General features: G+C 39.4%; 1 protein-coding gene across 1 annotated transcript in view; it reads left to right on the top strand.

Annotated features, from left to right (window-relative positions):
* The first annotated feature begins 326 nt into the window (after positions 1 to 326).
* Positions 327 to 14619, top strand: part of setd2 (SET domain containing 2, histone lysine methyltransferase) — a 31755-nt gene continuing 17462 nt past the window's right edge. Inside the window, exons 1-11 of the mRNA XM_056234482.1 lie at positions 327 to 867; positions 6186 to 6308; positions 7819 to 7840; positions 7936 to 11903; positions 12069 to 12200; positions 12477 to 12605; positions 12696 to 12819; positions 12926 to 13003; positions 13262 to 13359; positions 13465 to 13609; positions 14239 to 14373. Coding sequence (XP_056090457.1) covers positions 6280 to 6308; positions 7819 to 7840; positions 7936 to 11903; positions 12069 to 12200; positions 12477 to 12605; positions 12696 to 12819; positions 12926 to 13003; positions 13262 to 13359; positions 13465 to 13609; positions 14239 to 14373 — 4860 coding nt within the window. The 5' untranslated portion in view covers positions 327 to 867; positions 6186 to 6279. The remainder of the gene's footprint in view (positions 868 to 6185; positions 6309 to 7818; positions 7841 to 7935; positions 11904 to 12068; positions 12201 to 12476; positions 12606 to 12695; positions 12820 to 12925; positions 13004 to 13261; positions 13360 to 13464; positions 13610 to 14238; positions 14374 to 14619) is intronic.

A 14619-nucleotide genomic window follows, 5' to 3' on the forward strand; every position in this document is an offset into this window, starting at 1 on the left:
GCCTACTGCTATATTTATTACTTTGCTACAAGTCACTTTCCCAATAGTGACAAATGGGCCTATTCAGTGAAATTAAATTGAAAAATATGGACTACTTACTACTAGAACTAGTAACATTAAAATCGATTCTATTTTGTTTTAAAGAATAAATGTTTAAACTGATTGCCGTATACAACTTGGCAATTTTCCTCCGAATTTCACATTTCCAGTTTAACCCCTGATAATACTGAGGATGCTGAACTGACTTCTTGGGGATCCCACACCATTGAAGGCCTATACGGGTTCCATGTTGTCTGACCAAAAGCATTGCACTAAACAGTCTTTAGCTGAGCCTGTCGCACGTTCCCTTACCATTAAACTATTCGATTCCACGTTATCTAGTAATAGAAGATTTCATAGCTTAACAAAGGCCCCAAGACCGTCGACTAGGATCGTCAACAGTCCCTCTGGACAGCAGAGACATCAGTCGACCTTCTTCTTCACTGCATGAGCTGTGGCTCGCAACGAGAGAGGAGGAGCCGCGAGCCCCGCGACCGGTGCATCGCATATTATCGACTCCGCTAGATCATCTGAGGCTGCCCTACTACACCATGAAACAAAAAGGATGGTGCCTTCCGCAACCCGCTTCGTACTGATAAACCAGTACAGAGGAGTCGTCTAATGAGTATTTATTTGATCACCGTGGACCAAGCATTAAACGCAAGCATTTGGATCTAGCTGCATGCTATCTAACACCAGGCGAATTGTCGCCCCGTGTGGATTTGACGTCTGTGTTCTGTTGGATGTTTAGGGAGAAAACAAGTGAAAGAAACTGCCATCATTGTCCTACAAGATGGAGCGCCTGACCGAACTGGAGAAGTATACGAAGTAAGTACATTACAGCTGCTGTGCGTTTGTTTTGGCACACACAACATAACCAATGAAAACCTACATGCACTACAGATTTTAACCAGTTAGCCATTGAGCTATCTAGTTAGTCCTTTTGCTGCTAACTCGCTAACCCAACGCTCACGGTGACCCGTTTTCATGGTTTCAGAGCATAAACCATAGGTCAAACTGTACATTTTGGTTTGTAGAGAAAAGGACATTGTAGATAACCCGTTAAGCTCAACAAATAGATTCGGTTATGAAAAATAAACAATCATAGACGTTTCAAATGGGTGACCATAGCGACAGTTCACTGTGTAGTTAGCCAGCGAGCCGAGGAAGCTAACGTTAACGTTACTGTATGCAGGGACCGATCAAAAATGTCACTAAGATTATATAAAATGTGATTTTCTTTGTTTCTAGAAATTAACAGAATGTCTAAAATATTATTAGACAATACTGTATATCGTATGTCCTGGATACACAAGTGAAAATAGATGCAGCGAGGCCTCCGTGTAGGCCTCATATCCACGAGGTAAAATTTTTTTTAGCTCCCCGGGGTTCAGTGCCAGCTCACTGACATTATGAAAAAGACAGTCATTGCTGGAGTTACTGGTAACGAACCAAAGGCCGTGTTGTTAGAGAACCTGTGTTGTTCGCACTGTTTCGTTATGGTCACCCACAGCAATAATTGAACTGAGGCATCTGTAGACACAATATTGCTATGTTGTGCAAACAAATGTCACCCACATGCGCTCCTCTGTAGTATTTAAGCATTTATTTGGCCACTTTGCCACAACATGTCGATTTATAATCCTTTATTATATGATCAACGATCAAGTTATAATTTTTAGACATAATAAACGACATAATCCATTGTTACTCATTGATGTCAGAACCCATACTGTGCGTCCAGGGCACGTAGTTTACCTTTCACATTTGAGACAAAAGGCAGTTTGTCCTGCTGAGCCAGATAAGTGCTCTTCCCTCCACTTCTGTCAGATGACCATTTCAATTCTACATTTTCTCGTTTTCACAAGCATAGCAAATCTAAGGCTTTAACTATCATTATTCTTAAAAAAATTATAGATGAAAGCAAATTAAAAATCCTAAAATTCTAACTGAATATATAATAAATATTACAATTAACTGCATAGCCCTATTCATATGCAAAATGCTTAACATGACATGTAGGCTGAATATGAAAACAGTCATTTTATAAATCCATGAATAACACAGAAGTGTAATTTACCAGCCGGAAATATGGAACAAACACTAGGCCAAAGATTATTTTACTATTAGCAGCTATATTAATATTCAAGACAAGTGATAGATGAATTTGAAGCAGAATATTGTAAAGATTGTTTTGACAGCTAAATGAAAAGTGTTTCTCTTTTGAAATGTCAATAAGCTTATTTAATTTACTGTCTTAAAGGGATAGTTCACCCAAAAAAGTCTGTCATTCACTCACCCTTATGTTGTTCCAAACCTGTATGAGTGTCTTTCTTCTGTTGAACACAAAATATGTTTTGAAGAATGTTGGTAACCACACAATAGATGGTAGCCATTGAGTATTTTTTTCCTACTGTGCAAGTCTATGGCTAACCGTCAACTGTCTTGTTACCAAAAATCTTATTATTATTTCAACAGAAGAAAGAAACTCATACAGGTTTGGAACAACGTAAAGGCCCCGATATACTCACAACGAAGTTCTTTTTCGTTTTTCATTTAGGGGTAAAACGAAGTTCGAAATACGTGTGCAGCGATATACTGTTATCAAACATCTGACGCCGCCCACTCTGATAAGAGGAGAACGCTGTTTAGATGAATATGTAAATATGTGCTGCACGCTTTCCTCTCAATCACAAAATTGATACACAACAAAATTAAAGCTGCAGTCTGGCGTTTTTCCTCTTTGTCGCCATCTCTGTTCGAAATCTGCAATTGCAGTCATTCGCAGAATTTTCAACTTTACCTGAGTTGTACTTCAACACCCTCGACACCGCCGCACAGCGCGGATGAACAATGTTTGAGGAGAGCGTGCAGCTGTCAATCACCCCGCCGGTGTGGATACTGTCATTCAGAATCACAGATTATTCTTTTTGGACGTATGACCAACATAAGAATTTTCACCGGAAAATGTCATCTGAACTAGTAAGAAACATCCACCTTTGTTCTGGTTCTGACATTGCAGTAAATCGCGCTGATTAAATCTAACAATCGCTTATAAGTTATCATATCACGCAAAACCGTGCAAATTATACTTTGTTCTCAAATTGTTAATGTTAACAACGTAAGCAAGCATTGCGTGACTACATGTAATGTCCTTCCGATATGTATCCTTGTTTTCGCATGGGTCCGGTTGCAGTCTCTTTTTTTCTGTAGCCACTCCGAAGTCCGAACGAAGTCTTTTGCATTTTACAGCGGGTGAATCTCCAGTTGTCACTGATGATTGTCGTTTGAACCTTTCTGGATCCGCCATCAAATTAATACGTATAATTAAATCAAGTGTTGTGAGAAAAGGCTATAAATCTCCACCTCCAACATCCTCACACGCAATATAGCCTACTAGCCGAGACTCCTTCTTTATGTGTACAGATGTGATGTAATGATGCAAAGACATGCTCGAATCTCCCGCGGAAATCCACCAGTACCACTGGAATTAAAAACATATTACAAGCTTACCGCTTTGAATCGAGCTAAGGCAAGCAGATAGTTTTGAACACTGGGTGGTTATGTATTTTCTCAAATATGTATTTTGGATAATTTTTAACCCCAAAAAAGCTACGGACTGCAGCTTTAAGCATTTTATTAAAGCATAAGAAAAGCACATGATCATAGCATGGCATCGTGGATATGTTTGCACAAGTTTTACGGCACTACAGTAAAGTAAAGTCTTTTATTATATTATTATATTTTTTATTATGTTTATTTATATATCACTTTAAACAACAGATTAAAATCAAGCCGCTTTACCATATTAAACATGAAAAACAGTGTCAGTGTCTCGTTTCATCAGAAGTACAACTTCATTTTCAACTGAATAGCAGCTCTCCAGGGTGTTCATCTTTTCACTCAAGGACGTCAGACTGAAGCCACATGAAGCAGAAGGCGGAGCCTCCGCGCACACCTACCTACACGTAATTGCCACAGACCACAGGAATGTGTTTAGCAGCTGTTTCAAACTCCCAAAACGAACTTCGTTTCGGCCTGATTTTGTTCGAAATGATGTCACATCAGTTTGTTCTTCGATTTCGCTTGAAGTATATCTGGGTCTTTAGGATGAGTAAATGATGAAATAATTTTCCTTTTTTGGTCAATTAACACTTTTACTATGCACAATTATATAGTTAGTTGCTTCTTAAAGTCAACATAAAATGAAAATTGAAAAATGTATGTTATAGATCTTAATGTGATGTTATAGATCCATGTATATGTTTAATTTTTTTCTTTAAGTTTAATCAAAAAGTCATAACTGGATCTTCTGATGAAATTCACAGACTTTTCTCTGGTCATCTATGCAAGACTCCAATAATTTAGTGAATATAAACCTGCCCCTGCAGCTTATCTGCTTCCATTTTTTAATGCAACGACCATGTCTCAAAAAACTTCCCCATACATTTTTCCTTTTCAGTATAGAGAGTATGTGCGTGACGTAACCGTCGGCCGGAGTGACTGCGGTTACGCCCACTGAGTGGCAAAAAGACAGCATTTTTTTCCAGTGTAAATGCCGCGAAAGACACAAAACACATCTAAAATGAGAAAGAGCTTTGAGAATGACTGCACAACTAGATTTGACAAGAAATCTGAGTAATATTTGTACAGACTGCCAAAAGCTACTGAACAGAGAAGCAAATGGATCGCTTCAATTCATAGAAACAACTGGACTCCAGGCAGCGGGTTATCATTTTGTGTTAATATGCTGAATTTAAGGGTAAAATCATACCCTATATTGTATTATGTATTGTATTGACAACTCATTAATTAAATATTTACCATCGTGTATTCTGCATAATTGGATGTTTTTAAATAAACACTGACAAAAAACCATACATATAGCGTTCACAGGCAAATTTGCTTTATGTATCTCCCCGGCGTCAAAATCAAGCACATATAAATGTCAGGAAACCTGGCTGCATGTCAATATCCATGGATCACTGGATCTTTGGTAAGTTGTAAGGAACACTATTGCAAATGCAACCTTTAGTTTAAACTGATAATCGTTTGTTTTACTCTCGTTTTCGCAGTTTCCCCTATTAAATCACACAACAGGCTCTTTTGCCACTCAGTCCGGCTGAGGGGGCGTGTTTCGTCAGGAAAGTGACGTCAATGCATACCGTCTATTCAGTTACCCTCGAATGTACGTTGCAATATGAAACAAAATAATCTGTCTCCACTTCCATTTCTAGAGAGGTGTGAATCTTCACTTGCAACGATTCGCAAATTGCAACATTTGCAAATTGAGCCCATTATAATCAGCGATGCTGTCTACATGCGCCGTGGCGCAACATGACACACTAAATTCCTGAAAGTACTCCAAATGCTCGCGCTACTTCTGACACAAAGGACAAATGGACGGTATTTCTGTGCACACGCTTCAAGTGTGTCAGTCAGGGCGGGTAACGCATTGAGATCTGTTTCGTGCCTTGTTGTGCTTAACTCCTTTTAACATCACTTAATTTTCTCATTCATGCATGTTCTTTTCATAAAAGCCAAAATGTGCCCAAATATCTGCTTTCAAGAAGCTTGATACATTATCTGCCATGACTGCCAACATCAGATGCAAGTGCTTTGCTTCTGAAGGATGCAACCTTTTATATTATTATATAAGAAGAGTACTTTATTTGAAATAAAACAGTACATTAGTATGTTTGATAGGCCTATTTAATTACATTTTTAAAAATTGATTCTTTTGTTTTTATGCATCAATTCAGAATCGCTCACATCAGCATCGCAATGCATTGTAAAAATGATTATATTCCATAGCTCTATCCATTTCTTTCATTACAACTTTAGCATAGTTTTTACCTGCTGTCCTCGACCAGTTCAAAACAGACTTGTGACCCTTTTTTGTGACGCACCCAGTTGAGAGCCACTGGCCTAGACAAAAACACAGTGACCTAATTCTAAAATATAATTTAGCACTTATAGAAACATCTAGTGATGTTTCTGTTAAATGTTTTTTTCCTTTTAACAATTAGATACCTGGAAGCTTCATCTGTAGACAAAATACTGTATGTTCAAATGCGGAGAACAAATATCTTTGAATCAGGGAATCTACATTGACTGAATTAAGGCATGCTGTCTCTTCTCCATAGGTGTGACATTTTGTCAGAGAGCATACTTCTCTGAGTTGGATTGCCCCAGTGTTGCAGCTTCCTTCAAGCTGCTCCGCATCAGATCTGCCTCAACATGGATGCTCTGTTGAATCCCGATCTCAGGTAGGGTGCAGTATATCATTTGTTTTAAACTTTTAACTGCAAGCAAAAACAAAACTTTCACTGTTGGCTGTTAATAGAACAGAGGCTTTGAAGTAATCTTCAATTGTGATTCAGTGAACATAACTTGAATTGCAGAATTCAATGTCCAATTTCAATTTGACATGGGCCAATATATCTTTAGCTCCTTATGTCAATGGACAGTATGCAAGAATGTTAAGCCATGGATCACTGCAATATTAATCCTGGTTCTCCAGTTCCAGGCTAAATTTGGTTTTGCACTATTGAGGGATTTTAGATAACCGAGTGCTTGCATATATTATGTAGGCTTAAAAGATTTTAAAACCTTTTTGCATTTCACCTCCCACTCTGCCCCTTAGTTATTTTAAAACAAACTTTAGAGAAACGCCACAGCATTTTTATCACAATATAAAACATCAACATCTGGAATGTGTGGGGCAGTGGGCTGTATAATGTATAATCCATAAGTAATTGTATTCAAACCTGAATATTGTGGGCTAAGTTTTAACAAAGAATCTGTGTTCAGATTAGACAGTACTTTTGTTACTCATTTGCTTGCCACGTTTATGTGCTGGACTTGCTTGAACATGGCTGTATGCTTTTTTAACAAACAGTGCTGCTCTTGGCTTTTGTGCAGTGTTCAGTATTTGAGCTTATGTATAAAATGGATTTCACATGTCTGATGTTTCAGTTTATTTTATGCTTCTAGTGAGTGTCATTAGGGTTATATTTTAAGCAGTATCATTACAAATGTTGCTTTAGAATGGCTAAAGTGCATCACACATCAAAATGCTATTCATTCTATTATACCTGATTCTTGATGGTGCCATTATTAAAAAAATATTAAATAGGGTCATGGTAGATTAAAATATTGCAGACAGATATGACATATGAATGGCATGAGAAGCCCCTCCCATAACTACTATTATCATTGTGGGGTGACTCCATTATGAAGGTCAGATGAAGAAAAGGAGTCTCAGAGGAACATGTAACCTAGTTGTTGCTTGGTAGCTTCATTTAGGTTTCATATTAGAACTAGCAAGCAGTATGCTTATTTGTTGTTGCAAGTGTGTCAGTTTTGTATGATATGAAGAGACTTCAAAAATAGGAAGAAAATATAAACCATATAATTGTGTGTCATAGGCCTTTTATAACTGTGTTAGGCATTGGCGTTTTGGATAAAATAATAATGTTATTTCACAGTGGGGGCAGGTTGTATAAACTGCTATGACTAGTACAACAAGTTAGTCATATATATTTTTTTAATACTGTTCATAACTGCCAGTTACATAAAAATATAGATTGGTCTAATTTGAAACCAAAAAGTAAGACTGATTGCCATTTGACTAATCGCTAGTTGGTTAAGACACAGTCTTTACATAATGGCTATGTTTATGCAACTGGCAGCAGGTTGTTAATTTTCTTTAAAGTGAGATTTTAAATTGGACTAATGTTCTGCTTTCTTTCTTTCATGCTGTTCATTTGACAACAGGGAAGATGTAAACGATTGTTCGGTAGGTCTTTAAGTTTAGATCTCTTTTTGTTTGTTAAATGTACATACAACATGGTTATAAAATACTAAATTGTATTTTTTTATATGCATCAAAAGATCAAGGTTGAAAGCCTCCCGAAGCAAGTCATATTCAAAGGCCTTGCACCCAGGGTCGTATTGACTAACCATCTCCTGCCTAAAGGAAACAAGGCGAAGGTAAACCTTGAGGAACAGGGTCGACAGAAGGTCTCCTTTAGCTTTGCACAGACAAAGAAACCACGTCAAAATGTATTTTTAGCCCCACCAAGCCCAGAGAAATCTGCAAGTGAACATTCTTCTCCACTGCAAGCTGGAGCTGTACCTACTACAGATCTAGCAGGACCGAGTGATGAAACCAAGAATGTGGACACAAATACTCCAGGAGTGGGGGAGAACCAGACTGCACCTGCTTCAGTATCCATCCCACTCAAATCAAAACATGTTCTTGGAAAGATGCATTTTAAGAAACAGTTTCTCAGCGTTACTGTTGTCGAGGATAACTCCATTGTCAGCATTGCCTCAGCAGATATTTCAGAGCCAGTAGTCCCACCTGAGTCAGACAAAATTAGATCTTCAGCCAAGGTTGAAACTGACACCTCAGTGCAACAGTCTCACAAGAACTCTGTCATTGATAGTTCCTCTGAAATAGTTATCAAAGAGGAAAACCCTCAGGAGAAATTAGACTCATGCCTTAAAGGTCCTGTTTCTTCCCATATTGGGAAGGGAGATATGGACTCTTCCATTATTTCTGAGCATGAGGAAAACAGAAAATCCCAGCCACGATCAGAAAGCACACTTCCAGGTTCGGAGTCTGATGGGGATTCAATTCGTACATCATCTAGCCAGAAATCTAGTGACCACAGAAATAAAATAAAATCTGAATCCCAGATAAATGAAGTGAAAAGATCCTCTAATTTCAAAACAGAGGAATTAGAAAAGCCGAGGCCTGATAGGAAAGAAGATGAAAAGGGGTCGAGTCGGGCAAAGTCTGAGCGTGACTCCAGGCACACATCTTTAAGATCATCTCGTTCTGACAGAGACAGAAGGAGGACCAAAAGTCGTTCACGATCCAGATCTCGAGGCTGTCGAACTAGTTCTTATTCCAGATCTGAAAGGTCAAGGAGTGAGAGACAGTCAAGGTCACATTACCATGATTCTGAGCGGAGGTTTCATAGAAGTTCTCCTCATCGTGAAAGGAGAAGCTCGCGGTCTCGAACTGATGGCAGGTCTCGTGACAGCTCTGACTCGGAGGATGACCACCGGCGGACAAGGACTCGAGGTAGTGACTCAAGCCGATCCTCTACATACTCTAGCTCACAAAAAGAATCAAAATCATCCACTCACTCCAGATCCCACAGGGACTTAAAACCCACAGATTGTTCTCGATCATCTGAGTCAGACAAAAGAACACAGCATTCAAAATCAGAACGATCTAATTTAAAAGCTGGTGATTCTGAATCCAATAGAAAGAGCTCTCCTGAAGCAGAAGCAGTTCACAGGAAATCCAGTGCCCACTCAAAATCGGAAATTAATGCTAAAACCTCAAATTCCAACCGAGCTACCTCATCTCGAACATCTGAGAAAAAGGTCCATAAAAACAGCTCTGACTCTGATGAGGAGCACAGAAAAAAAAATCAGTCACAAGGATCAGACAGATCATCTGGGTCTCGGACTACATCATCCAAAAATACAGATTCAATGGATCACAAGACTTTAAATAATGTTACTGGGACAGAGAGACAATCAACAGACAATAATAACACAAAGCAGTCAGATTTAGTCCCCAGTTCAGTTACTCCTCAGAAGGAATGCAACAAAATTGATGACAACTGTACTCTGCCTAAAGCTAAATGCATTTCTCAACAGATGCATGAAACTACACTCAAAGTTAATTTGTTTGAAACAAATCAACAAACCGAGCATCAGCCTCCAAACCAAGATCTTAGTAGTTTGGAAAAGTGCACAAATGTCCCTGAGAGTCACAAGACAACTGAAAGTTTGAAGCAATCCACTTCCTCAACAAGTAGTCTTGAAGTTAGAAGTTCCACTGAGGCTGATAAACCTGGAATAAAAGATGAGATTCCAATCCAAGTCGAAGCTCTGATAGAAGGACCGGCCGAGTCGTTTTGCGTAGGCCACTCTCCCAGTCAGGATTCAGTAGGATCACTGGCAGACCCTCTTTCTCTTTCTGTGAAAGAATTACCAGCTGGAGGATGCTTGAAATTAAACACTAAATTGGATGGGTCATCACTAAGCATTAGTACAATCAGTATACCCGTCACACCGAGTGCTCAACTTTTTGAAAAAGATTCTGAGCAACCTAGTGAGATTTTGAAAAAGGATGGTAGTGCTAAAAAATCCAGATGGGACATTGTTGGTCAAGTCACTTCAGAATATCAAAGTCCTATGAAAATAATGAATCCAGATGTGAAAAATGTCATTTTAGTAAAACAAATAGATTTCAACAATGATACTACCCCTGATGAATCTTGTACACAGAAACAGAACTCTGAATTACCATTAGAAAAATCTGTAGAAGGACAAATACAAGACAAATTCTCAGTTGAGTCTCATCACAAAGTAATTTCCCACTCATCTGACCTTGTAAACCAATATACCCATGGTGAATTAGTAAATCAGACTGTTGAAATTCCTCAGTCAACAAATGCTGCGGTTTTTAGTAATCTTTCTTGCCGTTCTACTGGTAAAGAGAAAATCGATGGAGACATACCAAGGCCTGAAACTCAAGACCCTGATTCCTTAAACCATGATGGTAAATGCCACAGTGAGGACAGTGAGAGTGAAGAATCAGACTCTGATTCAGATGATGAGCGGGTCTCCCTAAAGCGGTTGCACTCTGTGGTGGTTGTGCCAAAAAATTCAACAATTGCTCTTGAGACAAATGATTTGACTGAACCATCTCCTGGGTCCTCAGTGTTTTCTGGCCAGCAACTGACTGATACACATGGAAGCATTAATAGGGAATTTGCTTATGGCTTTAACAATAAGTCCAAGCTTGAAGAATCATCAGCTGCACTTTTTAAGGCCGGTGCACAAGCTGCAATTCCAGATGTTAAAGGTGTCTCCTACCAATCGCAGAGCAACATGATTGACAGCACCAGCCATTCGGAGGCTACCAGTGCTCATGTGGACAAGAACTGGGGTGCCCAAGAAAGACCAAATGTCTGTGTCCAGATAAACCAAGCCTCTACTCAGAGTTTTGAGAAGAATTGCAGGCGACCCGAATCAGATCACCATCAGTACCATGATAGACCAGATAGCTGGAATGGAAGGAAGGGAGGAAAGCAGCAATATGGGGACTCAAATGACTTCAGCGGTGGGAAGGGTTATTGCTTGGCCTGGGACTTCAATCAGTCAGAACAGCCCAGCAGTACATTTCAGCAACCCGACAGCAGTCATGGCACCGAACGCCCTTCTCAGCCAGGAATTGCTCTGTTTGAAAATGTTCACAGACAAGATCCATGGGCTCAGTCTGCCATCTCTGAAACCAGCAGACTAGTCAACACGCATGTGCCTTTTCAGTATCACAATTCAGTTAACCAGATCCATCCAGACTCTCTGACCAATGACCATGACTACGACAGTGAGAGAAGGGTAGTAGGGATCAAACAAGGATCTATCCTGTCTGCTGATCTTCCAGGATCATCCCCATTTGTTCAAGCCCATGAGATAAGTAGCAACTGCAGCTTCACCACAGAAAATCAGAACATCTCAGAAACCCCTCGAGAAGACAACCAAAAGCCTCATCGAGGTAGGGGCCCACCTAAGAAGAGACGTCAAGATTTTGAATCTGAATCAGATAATGAGGCTGAGGCTGGTCTGACCAGTAAAAGGGATAGTTTGGATGAGAACTCAAGGAGTTTGAAAGATAGTAAGGAATCTTTCCATCAAATTCAAGAGGTGCAGCGCCCACTGCTCAGTCTTAACAACTTCCGGGATCCATCTGTGTGGAGGGAAAAGGCAAAGCAGAAAAAAATGCCACCCTACTTTGACCTCATCGAAGAAAATCTGTATCTGACTGAACGGTAAGTGTCTATTTTTCCTTTTTACACCCATTTTTGTCCCTGGCAAATGAGTTCATATTCTTTGTGTTGGTAGCACCATGCTCTACTGTTTTTGAATTTCTAAATGTTTGTCCGTTTAATTTGAACTCTCTTAAAGCTCATCAAATCTGATCTTTGTCCTTGCAGCAAAAAGAGTAAGTCTCATCGTGACATCAAGCGTATGCAGTGTGAGTGTGCTATCCTCTCAAGAGAAGAGCGAGCCCGAGGGATAATGGCCTGTGGGGAAGATTGCCTCAATCGCTTGCTGATGATCGAGTGGTAGATATCCTGCTACTACATCATAATATTAGCTTTCTAGCAGAGAGAACATGTAAAGATAGACTGTAGCATTACAATATTGTGCATTTATATATATTCAACAAGCAACAAGCATTAATATATTGTGATTATGTTACTGGCTGATTTTATATAACTGGCAGATTGCAGTTGTTGAGACTGGAATCTTCTACTGATTCAACTTTTTGATTTTGCAGAAAGAACATGGAAGGCAAAATGATTATACATATTTTTTTTCCTTTTTCTTGTTCTTTGAAGCTCTTCCCGGTGTTCAAATGGAGCATACTGCTCCAACCGGCGCTTCCAAATGAAACAGCATGCAGACTTTGAGGTAATTTTGACAGAGAGCAAAGGTTGGGGTTTACGAGCAGGCAAAGACCTACAGCCGTAAGTACTATTTGCTTCAGTTATCAAGTGCTTATTAGATATGTTCTTCATCTTTTATGTAAGTTACCTATTTATATATATATTTTCCAGGAACACCTTTGTTTTAGAATACTGCGGAGAAGTTTTGGATCACCGGGAATTTAAAGCACGGGTGAAGGAGTACGCACGAAACAAGAACATTCACTATTATTTCATGGCTTTGAAAAATAATGAGGTGAGTTAGTGTCATTGGTGCAAAAGATGAGAAATAGAAGTGTTGTTGCTAACTTTCATGAATTAAGGATAAAAAAGATGAGCATATGTCTCCATTATGTCTGCAGATAATTGATGCTACTTTAAAAGGAAACTGTTCCCGTTTCATGAATCATAGCTGTGAACCCAATTGTGAAACTCAGAAAGTAAGTGCACTTGAAATAATTAGTCAATTATCAAGGACGACTACTTGATTACTTACTAATATGCAGTAAATGGTTATTTAGCCATATTTGTACTATAACCTAATATCTGTTTCATATATCCAAATATTGCTAAGAAATGCATCTGATTGTGTTTTGCACATCCCTACATGATTTTGCGCAGTGCTACTGGAACTTAGAGCCTGTGATTTCCATGTAAAATCTTTGTTTTGAATTTCTAATCCATTGCACCCTTTGCAGTGGACTGTGAATGGCCAGCTCCGTGTTGGCTTCTTCACCACTAAAGCTGTGACAGCTGGGGCAGAGCTCACTTTTGATTATCAGTTCCAAAGATATGGGTAAAATATCAAATAATGTATATAACATATGGCTTTACTGTTCTTGAAAATGAAACGACATAAATGTTGACCATAATGTCACAACTTCCTCCTTCTGTCAACCAGTAAAGAGGCCCAGAAATGTTTCTGTGGAGCTCCTAGCTGTCGGGGTTTAATTGGTGGAGAGACTCGGGTCAGTGTCCGAGCAGCAGGTGGGAAGAAACAGAAGGAACGCTCACGGAAGAAAGACACTGACAGTGCACTTACCACGGTGAGGAAGAGGGCTTAATTATTGTGCTACATCCAGCTTTTGGAAATAACAGGAGAAAGACCGAATGAACCCATGCATTGACAGAAAGTGTTTTACATGTCAAGTCCACAACCTAATATTAATCTGTTATTTATTCAGAATGAACCCATGCATTGACTGAAAGTGTTTTACATGTCAAGTCCCTCACCTGATATTAATCTGTTATTTATTCAGACACATTGTTAGTTGTTCACAACATTTGTGCTTGAAGAATTATGTGTTAAAGCTAGATTTTCAAATCGTTGTAAGCAAAGCGTTATCTTAAAAACCAGCAGTACCAGAGAAATGATCTGTGGTTGAATGGGGTCAGCTTTGTTCTTGCTTGCATGTTAATTGCTCTGAGACTTTCAGGGCCTGTTCCAGTCTACAAATATCATGGCTAATAGATTCTGCATGCATTTTAAGGATTTTTTAGCTTGTTTGCACTCTAGCACTCTTAATTTCTGGCATAATATAGAAACATCCTCCTGGTAAATGAAATGACTTAAAATTGGAAGTGAAATTTTGCCATGGTCACAGTTTGATCAAGAACAAGAAAGATTTCCCCTGTGACACTGCTGGTGTCTAAACTGGTTGACGTTGTTCTGCAGTTGGATGAGGAACTGGAGGCTCTGCAGGAGAATGGAGAAGGCTTATGTGGAGAGAAAGATGTGATCGCACTCTGCAGACTAATGGTGCGAGTGGAGACGATGGAACAGCGACTTACCTGCCTTAAACTCATCCAGGTAAACTGCAACAATGTCACATTGAGATGAATTTGATTTATTAGATTGCACAGCATTGCAGTGTTTGAAGACATACTGCTGCATGTTTTTGGTGTGGCGTTAAAGCTCCAGTCGGCAAGTCTGGCAGATTGAGTGGATTTAGGAAAATTTTGAATGTTTACAACTCTCATGCCCCTCCCCCACTATCAACGGATACCCTCCCACCCAGTTCATGCTCGTCCGTGCGTGTGCACCAGATTTTCAGTG

The sequence above is a fragment of the Rhinichthys klamathensis genome, unplaced genomic scaffold, assembly GCF_029890125.1.
Source record: "Rhinichthys klamathensis goyatoka isolate OS25496 unplaced genomic scaffold, OSU_Roscu_1.1 h1tg000395l_1, whole genome shotgun sequence".
In the NCBI taxonomy this organism is placed as follows: Eukaryota; Metazoa; Chordata; class Actinopteri; order Cypriniformes; family Leuciscidae; genus Rhinichthys; species Rhinichthys klamathensis.